This window comes from Cherax quadricarinatus, chromosome 56 (assembly GCF_038502225.1).
Source record: "Cherax quadricarinatus isolate ZL_2023a chromosome 56, ASM3850222v1, whole genome shotgun sequence".
In the NCBI taxonomy this organism is placed as follows: domain Eukaryota; kingdom Metazoa; phylum Arthropoda; class Malacostraca; order Decapoda; family Parastacidae; genus Cherax; species Cherax quadricarinatus.
The window spans coordinates 27,029,838-27,045,560 of NC_091347.1; the positions used below are offsets into that span (position 1 = coordinate 27,029,838).

The following is a 15,723-nucleotide window of genomic DNA, read 5'->3' on the forward strand; positions in this document are numbered from 1 at the left end:
CCTAACAACCTGTCGGTATTGTATACCATTTTGATGTTCATCTTGTCAGACACTGCAACACGTGGCATCTTGGTACAGAAAACACCTTGGACAAGCTTTTCAAGTGAGAAGGGTTGGATCTGAGAGGGACATGACCTCTCAGTTGCCTCTCACTACTACTACTACTACTACTACTACCCTGCGCCTCTCCTTCCGACAGTATTTAAGTCTCCGCACTGTCGCTTGATCTTCAGATAGTTCCTGACTATGGAACTGAACTTCTCCAGGCCGAGGGACTGACAACCTCAAATTCTACGACTTTAAGGGTGATGGACTGATTACATCGTCTTCACATCTCTACTGTTCCTGCCTACTTTCTGTATTAGACTGAAGAAGCCTACTGTGTAGGCGAAACGTTTCGGAATAAAGTTGTCTAACTGTTGCATATGTGTCTTACCTAACAACCTGTCGGTATTGTATACCATTTTGATGTTCATCAGGGGTATACATAATCCCTTGTAATGACTGCAACAAGTTATACGTGGTCGAAACATCAAGGGACCTCCAAACACGTATTTCAGAACACCAATACGCAAGCAGGTCTGACGACACAAGGAATGCCTGTGTACAACACCGTAATTCACACAACCACTTGATAAACTACAGAAACTTAAGACTTATCGCCACAGAAGACAACACTTACGCCTTCCTCTTTGTATTGGACTGATGAAGCCACTGTGTGGCGAAACGTTTCCTGAATAAAGATTCCCATATGCTGCATAAGTGTCTCAATCTTCAACACTCAATACCGAAGAATCCTGGAATCATCACTTATTTCTATATCCGACAACTTCAACCAGAATAGTGGCTTCTATAACATAGCTGAACCACTTGCCAAGAAACTTCTTCATCGCTATCCCACATAAGAACACTGTAGAAGGTCTGCTCACAAACTTATCCAATCTCATTTCCAAGCTACCCAAGTTTTTAGACTCTATAACCCCACTCGGTACATCATCAGATGCAGCATTCTCCACCTGACCTCAGCATTCTGAACTGGACTATAAATACTCGCGTTCCTTCCACCCCAGGTAGTTCTGTTTGTGACTTGAAAAAGCCCACTGTGTGGGCGAAACATAGTCAATAAAGGATCACATTATACTGCATATGTGTTTATATTTCCACATAATCAGTATAATGTGATTCTTTTTTATGCAGGAGATGCCACATTCCCCCAATGAAAAGCAAGATAAGATTACGTTCGGATTTTTAACCCAGGAGGGTTAGCCACCCAGGATAACCCACGAAAGTCAGTGCGTCATCGAAGACTGTTTAACTTATTTCCATTGGGGTCCTCAATCTTGTCCCTCAGGATGCGACCCACACCAGTCGACTAACACCCAGGTACTATTTGCTGCTAGGTGAACATAACAATAGGTGTAAGGAAATGTGTCGAAATGTTTCCACCCGCCGGGTATCGAACCCGGGCCCTCCATGTGTGAAGCGGGAGCTTTAGCCACCGGGCCACTGGGCAATGAGTACACTGAGAGACAACACAATAAGTGTCTGGGACCCAAGACTGTTCAATTGCCTTCCAGCATACATAAGGGGGATTACCAATAGACCACTGGCTGTCTTCAAGAAGGCACTGGACAGTCACCTAAAGTCAGTACCTGACCAACCGGGCTGTGGTTCGTACGTCAGCTTGCGTGCGGCCAGCAGTAACAGCCTGGTTGATCAGACTCTGATTCACCACAAGGCCTGGTCTCAGACCGGGCCGCGCTGGCGTTGAACCCCGAAACCCTCTCCAGGTAAAATCCAGACTCAAGGAGCACAAAAGTAGTGTTAGGCTTGCCGACACCAACAATGCTCTTTTCTGCCATGTCAGAGATCACAGTCATCCTATTGACTGGTTTTCTGCTAAAACTGTCTACCCTACTTCTAGCTTTCACAGTCGCCGTCTGGTTGAATCTCCCTTATACACAACTTTCCTTGTATGAATCTTAGTCCTGGCTTTGTCTCTGTGGAAAATTGCATTTATCTGAATGTAACTAATCATGTACATAACAGTAAATGATAACAAAGATAATTATTATTTATCAATGTTACATAGACAAGTAGGAATTTGGGACACCTAGGTCGCAAAAAATGTCCCCCTTCGATACCTACTACTGTCATAACCACAAGTTGCTCTGGACCTATTAAGATAAGATAAGATAAGATAAGATTTCGTTCGGATTTTTAACCCCGGAGGGTTAGCCACCCAGGATAACCCAAGAAAGTCAGTGCATCATCGAGGACTGTCTAACTTATTTCCATTGGGGTCCTCAATCTTGTCCCCCAGGATGCGACCCACACCAGTCGACTAACACCCAGGTACCTATTTGCTGCTAGGTGAACAGGACAACAGGTGTAAGGAAACGTGTCGAAATGTTTCCACCCGCCGGGAATCGAACCCGGGCCCTCCGTGTGTGAAGCGGGAGCTTTAGCCCCGAAATATACATATACATACACCAGGAATACTGGTAAATATATAAATTTGTGGACTGTATATTAAAAAATGATTATATATAAATTCACATATACATAACAGAAGGAATATATATCTTAATATCACTCGCCAATTTGACTGGATATTAAGTTGTATCATACTCAGAAAAACCTCACTAACTAAATTTATGAAAATACTGGCCAGAATTATACACAAATCAAGAGAGCTTATCTGAGGTTCCTGGAGCTGTCTTGTCCAGTCGTCTGATATCTCAAGTTATGCAGGAATGCACATCCAACAATTTCGCCTCCTATTTGAGAGGTGTCAATCCAATTTTAACCTCTAGAGCACGAAAAATTCTTCCCATTATATTAACGTTGTATCCAATTCAAAACCAAGATGGCGAGTCCCTTCTGCGCAGACGCAGGCTTTCCGTTTTCTATGGCATAAATATTATTAAATATAGTATGGCTATCTATTTACATATAAATACTGAATTTCTGGAAAATATATACAGTATTTTCCACAGTCTCTGTAGATACATTTCTTTCACATTACAGTGTAAAATGTTTCAAACTTCAGAACCTGTGACTTTACCTGATTCTTTTTCTCCTCCCTATTAATATTTCTCCACCCCCCTGTGTTTTTGTTCCTATCGTTTGTGGGCGCCTAGCTCTTCTGCAGTGCTCCTCTTTCTTGGTCATTGACTTCACTACTACTGTTTCTACCACTACCTCACTACTTTCTTTCCTACTACCTTTCTTGTCCCGTCCCTGTCTGCTTGCCTATATATACTACCTCCTTCTCTCCTTTCTGTTTATTTATTATTATTACTATTTATTATTATTATTATTATTATTATAAGTCACTCTGTCTGACTTTTTTGGGTTATCCCAGGTTCTCTACACATATGCTGCTATGTATGATAATCTATATAACTGTATTTGCGTATACCTGAATAAACTTAATCATTGTAGGGTAGAAAATGATAAGGGAAACTGGGCCACTCAGGTTTGTGCTGGGAGAGAGCGACGTGTTGGTTACGTTGCATTGTGGGATATTCATAACACAAACAACCAGGTTTTGTTTATAGTCTGGCTCTCGCAGCTATTTAATTTTTTTTTAATATTCCCATACAGACAAGGTGCCATGGGTAGACGAAGCATAAACACCACCAAGAGTGGTAAATACATGAATCCAACAGATCAGGCCCGTAAGTAAAGCAAATAAATACATTAACATCTAAACCTTTAGTATTATATTAGCTATGAGTTCTGTAATAATGAAATAATAATTTTTAAAGTTCATTTTCTGGATGTATATTTCACTTTATGGGATTTGATTGATAAAATTTGTAAATATTCAGTAGAAAATCTTAATTGCACATTTTTGTTCTCCAGCTCTAAATCTTAGGAAATCAATATATTCAGTTAAAGAGAGAAATAAAAAAGGGAATAGGAAAAGCAAAAAGAGATTATAAGGTTAAAGTCGCAAGGGATTAGAAGATTTATCCAAAAGGTTTCTTTCAGGTATACAGAAGTCAGATTAGGGACAAGATAGGCCCATTCAAAAGTTATTTATGTCAGCTCACTGACAATGATAAGGAAATGTGTAGAATTTTTAACAGTTATTTCCTCTCAGTTTTTATGCAGGAAGATACTAGTATAATTCCAGGAATAATGAACTATTTTATACCAGTTTCTGGATTTTGCAATATTTCATTTGCAATGAAAATGTGCTGTGTGGGTATGTGTTACAGTAAACTTTATAGCAATTTTATATCTATCCATCCACTCACAGATCTTAACAAAGGGAGGTCCCAGTGGTTGTAGAGTGGTTTATGTCAGCAATCATCACAGGGTGAAAAGAGTATGTTCTTTGCTCTTTGATTCCCGTTGTCATCATCAGATATGATTAGCAGACTTATTCAGCTGGGCTACAACTGGCCCTCTAGTTTTAGCTCTTGCTCTCTAGCCAAAGCATCATGTTTCCTATCAGTGAGCCACAGCTCCAGGTAATGTTCTAGGTGAACAAAAATAAGAATACTGTACTGTATATGGATTTCCAGCACAGCAAACACATGGGAGCTTTACTGAGTATATGTGGCCCTGGCAGCCCTGGCATGGAAAGCCCCAGCGAGTACATCCCAAGGGGTCAATGAGGACTGTAATTACCACTATCATGAAAAGTTATTGCATTCTGTGGCCGACAGTTTTTGGAGTTATGTTTTTCAGCTTGTTCATTGAGTTAGTATCTGTTGTTTTAAATTAGTGTAAAGTAGTACATATTATACAGTAATATATATACTTTTTTCTTTATGTGGGAAAGTGATGGAAAGTATCAGGAATATATATGTTTTGTCTTATAAGATATGATTCAGGATAGGCCTAGAAACTGTTTCTAATTAGTATGTCTGTTGCTTCTTTTGGGTCGGCTTTGTAACTTTGAGTAGTTATGCAGCTCACTCTTATTGTTTGTAATTGACAGATATTATTTGACTTTGTTTTTGTAGTGTTTGTACATTAAATAATATGTAATGTTTTCCAGGTAAGGAGGCTAGAAAGAGAGAACTGAAGAAAAATAAGAAACAACGGCAGATGGTTCGAGCAGCAGTACTTAAGGGAAAAGACCCATCACAAATTATTATGGAGATGGAGAAAATTGACAGTATGGGTATGTATAGTAAATAGGACATTTGCTGTAAAAGAATATATGCAGTGCTGAATATATGAGTTGAGAATGTGACCTTATCATAATTCAGATTAAATTCTTTATAAAGAACCTCTTAATTGTAGAGAATTGTGTAGCCAAGGCAATATTGAGCAGATGCATTCCTATTTCAAAAAAAAAAAAAAATAGGTATAAATAAATTTAGATAAAGAAAAGTAATAATGATTGTGCTGAAGAAAGACACAGTACTTGTTGCTGTTACAATAAGATCTTAAACGTTGATAAGCTGATTTTTCCTCATTAGGTTATTACCATTATATTAATACATGAATTTATCTATTAAAATGGAGCAAAACTATGCTGTTCAAAATGCACAGGACTTAAAAAACTGTAGTATACTGGAAATTCTAAATATATTTAGGATAATAAATTCCAACAAAGATCTTGTTTTAGTTAACTTTTAATGCTGTTGTAATCTTCCTGCCAAAATTAAGTTTTTCATTGACTTCATATACAACATTAAGAGACCAGTCTTTTTTTTTTGTGTTAATTATAGCTAGTTTTCAAATAAAATATTCATACAATTACCTTACATTGCTAAACATTCCTTATCAAGGGTATCAAGATATGCATCCACTCCCATGTGCCGGAGCTGAGAGGACTTAGCTGCAAGGAAAGGCTTAATGAACTAGCTCTCTTAACCCTGCATGAATGCAGAGAAAGAGGGTATATGATCACAGCCTGCAGAGTTCTCAGGGGTAATGCCTGCAGTTCAGTGATAGCATGCATACATTGCATCTAGTGGGTTGCTAGTTTTCTTTCACATAATTTCTCCACCTTCATTCAGGTTTTCATTGGGGGAGTAAGAAGAGTATCTAGCTGAGATACAGAAACATGAGAAACAATTTCAGTGTGGCATAATAAAGAAATGGATTGGTTAAACAATGACTCAGTAGAAGCAGACTGCGTACAAGCACCCAGATGAATTAAATATAAATCTATAGGGGAAGGAAGGCGGGGTAGGGGTCGTCCTCAAAAGGGTTGGAGAGAGGGGGTAAAGGAGGTTTTGTGGGCAAGGGGCTTGTACTTCCAGCAAGCGTGCATGAGCGTGTTAGATAGGAATGAATGGAGACGAATGGTACTTAGGGCTTGACGATCTGTTGGAGTGTGAGCAGGGTAATATTTAGTGAAGGGATTCAGGGAAACCGGTTATTTTCATATAGTCGGACTTGAGTCCTGGAAATGGGAAGTACAATGCCTGCACTTTAAAGGAGGGGTTTGGGATATTGGCAGTTTGGAGGGATATGTTGTGTATCTTTATATGTGTATGCTTCTAAACTGTTGTATTCTGAGCACCTCTGCAAAAACAGTGATAATGTGTGAGTGTGGTGAAAGTGTTGAATGATGATGAAAGTATTTTCTTTTTGGGGATTTTCTCTCTTTTTTGGGTCACCCTGCCTCGGTAGGAGATGGCCGACTTGTTGAAAAAAAAAAAAAATCTATTTTCCTCATAATTGACAGTTTTTGCCTATGAATAGTTTTGTGAATTACAAAAAAGGTTCTGACAAGAAACATCACTGCAAAGTACTACAGTATATGTAGAAATAGTTGAATTTTGTATACAGTACTAAATTATTACTTGCTTAAATCATTGCTTATGTTATGTAAGTCAACCTCAAAAGTTATATATACATACTGTATTCATGAAAGACAAGCTTAACTCTTTCACTGTCTCATATGTAGATCCATGTCATTGATGCTGGTGTCACTTGTGTATATATACGTTGTAAGCACAGCTCCCTCAAATGAGCTGTGAGCAGTAATTTTTGGCCTAGACATTAGAGAATGAGTCTGTGCAATGAGTGTGCACAGTATAAAAAACTCTAATCTGTATCATGGGAAAAGCAAACCTCTGACCTTGTGTTTGGTTTAAAATAGCTACTTTGAGGTGTTTCTAGGACTTTTTTTTGTTTTGTGGCTATTTTTTGGTACCCCTTGATAGAATGGAATGCATACTAATGAAGTGGTAATAATTTTGGTTAGTTTCAGCAGAACTACAGGAGGGCCCCTGCTTATACAGCAGGTTAGGTTCCAGGCTATTGCTGTAAAGGGAATCATAGTCCTTTTTCACTTTCCAATACGTATAAAAGCCTGATAACGTGTTTACACTATCATATATTAAGTGAAAGTGCACATACAATGCACACATTACTTACCGTAGAATGTTTTCATCCTTAGCTTATAGTGAGTGAATATATTTATTGTAGGAAGTCTGAATAAGTGAAGAAAGGGTATAATTGAAAACTGCTGTATTAGTGAAATGCTGTTAAGTGGGGCCTGCCTATATTTGATTTTTGGCAATTTTCCTGAGGAAGGTTATGACCACCCCTTCAGCCCCACTGCTGTTTTATGGGTTTTACTAGGTTTGCTCCAATTATTGGGATGGCCTAAATCATGACCAATTATTCTTGGATTCAAAATGGAGGGCAAGAGTTATGTAGGAGACACTTGTTTATTCTGGACTGCTTAAAATTGGATTTTTTTTAAATTGGCCAAATTACCAACTTTTGTGCTCATTATAGGGTAGTTCTGATAGTTGAATGGACAGCTTCTTCTGTTCAGTCAGTAGAATGGAAGGCATACTAGAGAAATAGCTGAGAATTGGCTATTTCACTAGTATGCAATTTGGGCACTGGAATTGGCTAAAAATAGGGCTCAAAGTGGGCAAAATCACTGCTGCATAAATTATGCCCAGACTGCCAACTATGTGTCTGTGTAATTCTGTAAGCCTTCCATCAAAGTTTGCATTTTTAATGTCATTAAATCGGAAAAAGATTATTACTTCAGAAGATTAAAAAAAAAGTTAAATCACAACACTGACACCACTTTTAATTTCAGGGATTGCAACATAGAATGGGTTAACGAAATGTGATAAAATTCTTTTAAAGGAATTAGTTTATTAGGCATATATATGCCAAATTTGGACTAATCCAGTATTTTGGTTGAGTTTCTGATAATATTTTGAAGGTTATATGTACATTTTTCCTTAAGAAATTTAATTATTTGATGCTTGCAGAATATTATAAGGCATGGTAAATTTCACCAAGTGTTATGTTTTTCTGAATTCCATCAAACTTTTTTTTTTATCTTCCAGAATACAATGTTGAGGTTCCACCAGCTCTCAGTGAAAAAGTGCTGAAAGATAAGAGAAAAAAATTAAGAGAAACCCTAGATCGAGTTCTGAAATTGTATGAAAGAGAAAACCCAGAATACTGGGTTGAAATCCGCCGTATGGAAGGAGATTATGAGAAGAAGCGACAAGCACTTATTGAGTATTTTGAGTCGGTTCGACATGCTCAAGCAGTCACGGTTGATGAGATTCCTTTACCAAATCTTGACATGCCACCAGTGCCTGATGAGTCTATGCCTGATCTACCACCACCTCCAGAAATAGTTCCCTTGCCTGTGCCAAATGCCCATATGGTTCCATCTCATAGTATTCTGAAAAAAATGTCTGCATATGTACCACCTCCTGCTGAACCTAAAAAGCCTCCAGGTTGCCCCCCGACACTGCCACCTGATCTTAGTGATGATGAAGAAGAAGAACAAGCAATGGAAACTGAACCTGCTCCTCCTGTTACAGAGAAAGAAGATAATGAAGAAGATGGAAAGGAAGATGATGATGAAACTGAGGAGAAAGACAAGAGTCAGCCACGCAGTCGCACTATTCGTTTTGAAGATGGAGAAGATTCAGATGAAGAAAAGGATACAAGAGTTACAATAACAAATTCTAAAGGTCTTACCAGCTTACAGACTAAGCTGTTGCAGATGTCAGGCCAAGACATAGATGACTTCATGAGGGAAACTGAAGTACTTTTCCGTGAGAAGGAGGCAGAGCGCAAGGCTGACCTCCGGGCTCGATTAGATAAACTATATGATGATGAGCCTCCAAGACCTAATCTGCAACAACCAATACTCAGTGTGCCTCCACCACAAACTAGAGGGCCACCAGGTACTCCTGTAGTTCTGCCTCCAGGTGCAGCAGCATCATCTCAGCCAACTCCCACCAGTCAGAGTATAACACAAGTTACATATCTTCCTTCTGCCCCTCCACCAGCAACAGTCCCAGTAAGTGGTCCGCCTGGTGTCCCACATGTTGCATTACCTGTAGCCCCTCCAGGCACCACCTTATCTACCCCACCAACCACTGTTCCACTTATCCCACCAGGTGTTACTCCAACACCTATACAGTCTACCCCAAATGTGGTCCCAAGTGGTCATCCTGCAGGACCCCTTGGATCATCCTCAGTAATACCTCTTGTTATTCCACCATCTGTTCCACCAGTGGCTCCTCCAGGAGCACCTCCCACAGGCCCTCCAGGGGCACCTCCTGGGGCACCACCTCTTATGTTTCGTCCGCCTCCACCCATGCGCAGTGGTCTCCCACCTCCACTCGGGGTTCGTCCACCGCCAGGGCCTCCTCCCCAAGGAATGCCTCCAAGACTACCAAATATGCGCATGCCACCACCAATGCCTCCTCGTCTTCCAATGCGTCCACCAGGTATTCCACCAGGTATGCCACCACCAGGCATGCCTCCACGTGGGCTTCCTCCAGTTCACAACCCCAATGTGCTGTCTGCAGGACCTCAGCTTATTCCTCGACCCAGAGAAGATGACAAAAAGCATTCTGCAACCATCGAGGCCAAGCCACAGATCAGGTCAGTTTCAATATGCCCTTATTCTTCTTTGCTATCTACCCTTCTTGCTTGTTTCCTTAACTAATTCTAAAATTGGATATCAGAATTAGATGAAATTTCAGGTCATCCTGGATTATTATCAAGTAGTGTCTACCTTTCACTTTGATTTGTGCATGTTGTGAATTTTACTTTCTTGTTTATTATTCACAACTAAAAATGTTCACTCACTTTTCCTGTACTATCCAGTGTACTATTTTCCTATGAACACTTTTTTTTTCAACAAGTCGGCTGTCTCCCACCGAGGCAGGGTGACCCAAAAAGAAAGAAAACCCCCATAAAGAAAATACTTTCATCATTATTCAACACTTTCACCTCACTCACACATAATCACTGTTTTTGCAGAGGTGCCCAGAATACAACAGCTTAGAAGCATATATGTATAAAGATACACAACATATTCCTCCAAACTGCCAATATACAAAATTTAATTTCAAATGCTGTACCATATTATATTTCAGTAGGCTGATTGTATCTTTCATTGTACTTACATCATATTTACAAAGTGTCCTGTCACCTTGTCTATCATACTGCCATATATCATTCCATCCATTCGAGTGGTCAGGCTTTTAAAACCTACTTATGCTACTGCGCAATTTATTTAATACATATTTATGTGTCATTACTATTTACCAGACAACGAACTGTTATTAAAGAGGCTTGAGCATCCAGTAGGCAAGTATTAGGTATGGGACAATACCAAAAATTTTGCCAGTGCCAGTACTCAATTTTCAGCTGATACTGATGCTTTTTCAGTAATTTTTTTTTTTCATTTTTATTATAACTATGTTCACTATATGTAGTATAAGGGAATGCTTATTACTCAGTAGGTATTAAATAACCCAGGGAGGTTAAATATTAAGTAACTTAATTTCTCTAAGATGTCAATCTCATACTCATTACTAATTATAGGCATCTTTGTGAGGCATACAAATTGAAAAAGGAAACAGAATTTCTGAATCTATCTACATACAGTGGTACCTTGAGTTACGAACTTAATTCGTTCCAGAAGGCTGTTCAAGTGCCGATACTGAATGAATTTGTTCCCATAAAGAATAATGTAAATTAGATTAGTCTGTTTCAGACCTCCAAAAATACACTTACAAAAGCACTTACAAAAATACACTTACAAAAGCACTTACAAAAATACATTTACATAATTGTTCGAGTTGGGAGCTGTTCAAAACTCGAGGTATCACTGTATATTTAGTAATCCTATGAAGACATCAGAAATAAATTACCAAAAAGAGGCTGAATAATTTCCTGTTACATTAAACATGGAATTAAAACATCCAACACACTCATAATACTGTTTATTTAAAGCTTTAATAAACTGAAAAAGTACATTATTATAATTGAAAATTGAAAATCTGAAATTATAGTTCAGAACTTGAATAGCAACCTTTGTCTTTTATTAACTGACACATTTATGTTATAGTTTAAACTTTTTCTAAACTTTACAGAAGCATATTCAAAAAATAATACATTATTCTAATACCTGACATTAAAAATAAACAATATAAATAGTACATTAATAGCTAAAATTAAAAATTCTCAAATTGACTTGAGGAACATCAACGTCTCGCCATTTTTGGAAGTTAATCAGCTCCTTTGAGGAGAGTAAATGTACCTCCACTGCTGAAATATCTTTCACTAGTAAAGAAGGGGGCAAACTCGAATATTTACTTGATAGGTTTGCCATAGATGGAAGAACTATCATATGTTCTTTCTACCATTCTAGTGGATTTCCTTCTTCAGGTAAAAATGCCATTGCCATATATTTGTCTGTTTCTGATTTTTATGTTTGTGGTAACACGAAAAGCAGCATGTTTATTTTTAGCTTGTGATTTTTGTGATTTGAAGAAGGATCCTTTTGATATACACATACTTTTGATAAGTTTCAAGTTTTCCTTCTTCTGAAGCCCGGCTTTTGGCCAGGCTCGCCTGACCCAAGATCTGCTTTCACACTTTATCTATTACATATCTGCTTCTGTAGCTGCAGATAGGTAATTACAGCCTGGTTGATCCAGCACTTACCTGTCTGGAGTCTACCTAGAGGGTATTCTAGGGATCAACACCCCTGTGCCCAGGCCATGACCAGACCTCCTGGTGGATCAGGGCCTGATCAACCATGCTGTTACTGCTGGCTGCACATAGTCCAACGTACGAACCACAGCCTGGCTGATCTGGCACCGACTTTGAGTATCTGTCCAGCTCCCTCTTGAAGGCAGTCATTGATCATTTCCCTTATGCATGGTGGGAGGCTGTTGAGCAGTCTTGGCCCCTAGACACTTAAGGTGTTTTCTCTTAGTGTACCAATGGTGCCCCTACTTTTCATTGGGGGTATTTTGCACTCCCTGCCCAGTCTTTTACTTCCATAGGGAGTGATTCCTGTGTAGATTTGGGACCATTCCTTCTAGGATTTTCCAGTGTAGATTATGATATGTCTCTCTCGCCAGCATTCGAGTGAGTACAAGTCATGTGCTTCCAAGCGTTCCCAGTAGTTGAGGTGTTTGATGGAACTTGTATGTGCAGTAAAGGTTCTCTGTACACTCTCTAGATCTGCAATTTCACCTTCTTTGAATGGAGATGTTAATGTACAGCAGTATTCCAGCCTAGAGAGAACAAGTGATTTGAAAAGGGTCATCAGTGGCTTGGCATCTCTTGTTTTGAACATTCTCATTATCCAGCCTATCATTTTCTTTGCATTTGTGATCATGGCACTTTCATGATCCTTGAAAGTGAGATCCTCAGACATTACCACTCCCAGGTCCCTCACATTATCTTTTTGCTCTATTGTATGATCAGAGTTTGTAGTATACTCAATTCTTATTATTATCTCCAGTTTTCCATAACAGAGTAGTTGGAATTTGTCTTCATTGAACATCCTATTGTTGTCCGTTGCCCATTGGAAAACTTGGTTTGTGTCTTCTTGGAGGTTAACCGTGTCCTCAATAGATGACAGCCTCATGCAGATCCTAGTATCATCTGCAAAGGATGACACAGTGCTGTGGATTACATCTCTGTCTGTGTCTGATATGAGGATGAGGAACAGGATGGGCACGAGTACTGAGCCTTGTGGAACAGAGCATTGTGACTGTATTTGTCCAATTTTCATTTAAAGGCATCTGCACTTGTCCCAGCATTGTTTCTAATATGTGTTGGTATGATTTTAGTCAGGGCCCATGGGTGTTGATACAATGTTCTTTTATTTTGCCTATGGTACTCTTGCTTTTCTTCCATATTTCTCACTCCAGTATGTTATGGCAGTGCAGATTTGAGAGTAGGCCCTCAAGTACTTTCTACATATATATTATCATGTATCTCTTCTCCACTCCAGCAAATACATATTTAGAGCTTTGAGGCATTCCTAGTAATTTAAATGCTTTATTAGCTCTACATAGGCTGTAAATGATCTCTGTACCAGATCCTGATATTTTACCTGCCCTTGACCCTAAATACTTATAAATAATTAACGTAGGATAACCCAATTTAGTCTCCATGGGGAAGTGGAACAGAATTCTTCCTCCATAAGCCATGCATGTCATAAGAGGCGACTAAAATGCCAGGCGCAAGAGGCTTGTAACCCCTTCTGTATAAATTACTAAATTTAAAAAGAAAAACTTCTGTTTTTCTTTTTAGGTCACCCTGCCTCAGTGGGATACAGCCAGTTTGTTAAAAAAAAAAATTGGTCAGTGTGACTTATTTCCATTTTTTGAGGAGTATTATGTCTTGAAACAGTTGTACTATCACAGTACAAGAAGACCAAAGAAGCTAAAAAAAATAGGAAAAAATAATTATTTGCTCTAATTTAAACTGTATACGTATTTTATGTGGAGTAATGTCAGATTCTGCATTTCCCCAAGTTTGAAGTGCTTTAGTGAAACACCTTAAACACATCTAATAACATAATTAGTGTAGTGTTAAATATTACAAACAGTAAAAAAATTAAAAACAATCATAATTTGGTATGAATGAATTGTAAAATGTAGATATTGCTGGCGCATTTATGCCGCTGTTGCCAAGTGATAATTTTTTTTGCCAGTTTCCACTTTTTTTTTTTAGGTCTTATTTAATTCATAGAAATTCACTCTTTCAGTATATAAGAAAAAAAAATTGTATCTTTCAAAATTTTGCCACACAGGAATTTTCATTTGTAGGTATGCCACACTTAACGAGTTAATGAGATTCACATTCTTGCTCTCCAAGTAGTAGATCGGTTAGTCTTGGTAGTGCTTAAAAGCAGTCCAGGAAGTAAAATGTGGTATCCCTTTCATCTTTCATTGTTTTTCTATATTCACTTCAGTACCACATGATAATCTGCTCCATTTTTCTACTGCTATAACCATTTTCAGCAAATATATTTCTGACTTTTTTGTCCTCCCCATTGAATACATTTACTATATAGTACAAGACCTGGAGAACTTGTGTGAATTTAATTACTAAAATTTCATTTGTATTTATACCTGTGGTGTCCACATCAAAATGAGGAAAAATTTGTACCTTTGACAGAAATCTCAGTGCAGATGTAACACGTTTCCTACCAACTGCTCTGAGAGTGAAGAGAGAAGACAGAAAGAAATTAGGAAAAGCACAAACAGGTTGGTTCAATTTTGTATCCATAATTAAAATTCATAAAATGTGTTTTCTCTTGTTAGTGATGAAAGTTGCAATTGATAGGTGCTTGGAACTTGGAATACAAATGCTGGTACTGTACACCATAGTAGAGTAACTAGGTAATTTTTAAGAATGCTATATATGTATACTGTAAACATTGTACAGTACTACACAGTATAAAATAAAATCAAAACTGCCTTTAATTCCCAAGCATTGAGTGCTATTGTATTTACAAGCTATCCTCTCAATGTTCAACCAGCTCCAAATGCTTTGGTAGCTGTCTGTCAGCCTTCTGTAAGGTTTAGCTCTCCTTTTTTATTCATCATATGCCTACAGTGGTTCGTATAGTAAAGATAAGCTTTTTAGTGGTACATACTTGTGTATTATGACAACCTTAGTGATTTCTTTAGGTCCCTTTCCAACTTAATTTACTTTGCAGTCTAAGAATTTTTTTTTTCCTTTTTTTTTTTTGTAGCCATTGTGCTACAATATTTCTTCATGATTACTGTATTGTATTATTCGTATCTTTTATTAAGTTTGAGCTTGTGTATGGTATTTACATTTTTATAAGGTAATACAAACATGCACAATTTTAAATCATTTACCAAATTTCTTTTAGCATAGTCAGCCTGTAAATGTGTTTTGATGTAAAGGAAATTCATTTATTTCAGATATCAAAGAAATGGGAGGAGGCAAGGCTGAAGAAACTGATCGTAAACCAACCAAAGACGATGCTTATTCTCAGTTCATGAGAGAGATGGAAGGGCTATTGTAAAAATGTATACTTTTTTTTTTTTTAACCTACTTGTTTCTTTATGACATTTAGGCTGAACCTTATTTTCATAACCCAAACTTGGAAAGATAATTCATGAAAAAAAAAATTTATCGAAATTAATTCCATATCTTTTTCTGTTACAGGCTTTTTATTTTAATGTGTTTCACAGTCAAAAGTAAATCATTGTTATTACTTGTGTAAGTGCTTTCACTAGTATAAATATGTAAGAAAATGCTTGAAAAACATTAATAAACATATTGATCATCATTGGAAAACATATGTTGTGAAGTTTAATCTTCCTCTAGGGAGGTTCCTTGATGCTAATGAGGGGCTCTTCATCCAAGGAATTTGATTTGTCCTTCCCTTCCTTGGATCAAACCTCCAGGCACTACATGACCCCCTACAGGTTCAGCACTTCCCTCTAAATACTGTAGAGT

General features: G+C 38.0%; 1 protein-coding gene across 1 annotated transcript; it reads left to right on the forward strand.

Moving 5' to 3' along the window:
* Positions 1-3,510: 3,510 nt before the first annotated feature.
* Positions 3,511-15,565, forward strand: LOC128700701 (WW domain-binding protein 11). The gene is made up of 5 exons (XM_053794024.2): positions 3,511-3,683; positions 5,018-5,143; positions 8,295-9,858; positions 14,407-14,495; positions 15,183-15,565. The coding sequence occupies exons 1-5, from the start codon at positions 3,620-3,622 to the stop codon at positions 15,284-15,286; spliced, it is 1,947 nt and encodes a 648-aa protein (XP_053649999.2). The 5' UTR covers positions 3,511-3,619; the 3' UTR covers positions 15,287-15,565.
* The last annotated feature ends 158 nt before the right edge of the window (positions 15,566-15,723 follow it).

Coding starts and splice junctions, on each gene's coding strand:
- LOC128700701 (XM_053794024.2), top strand. CDS start 3,620: ATGGGTAGACGAAGCATAAACACCACCAAGAGTGGTAAATACATGAAT. Junction 9,859..14,406: donor GAGGCCAAGCCACAGATCAG/GTCAGTTTCAAT, acceptor TACCTTTGACAG/AAATCTCAGTGCAGATGTAA. Junction 14,496..15,182: donor ATTAGGAAAAGCACAAACAG/GTTGGTTCAATT, acceptor CATTTATTTCAG/ATATCAAAGAAATGGGAGGA.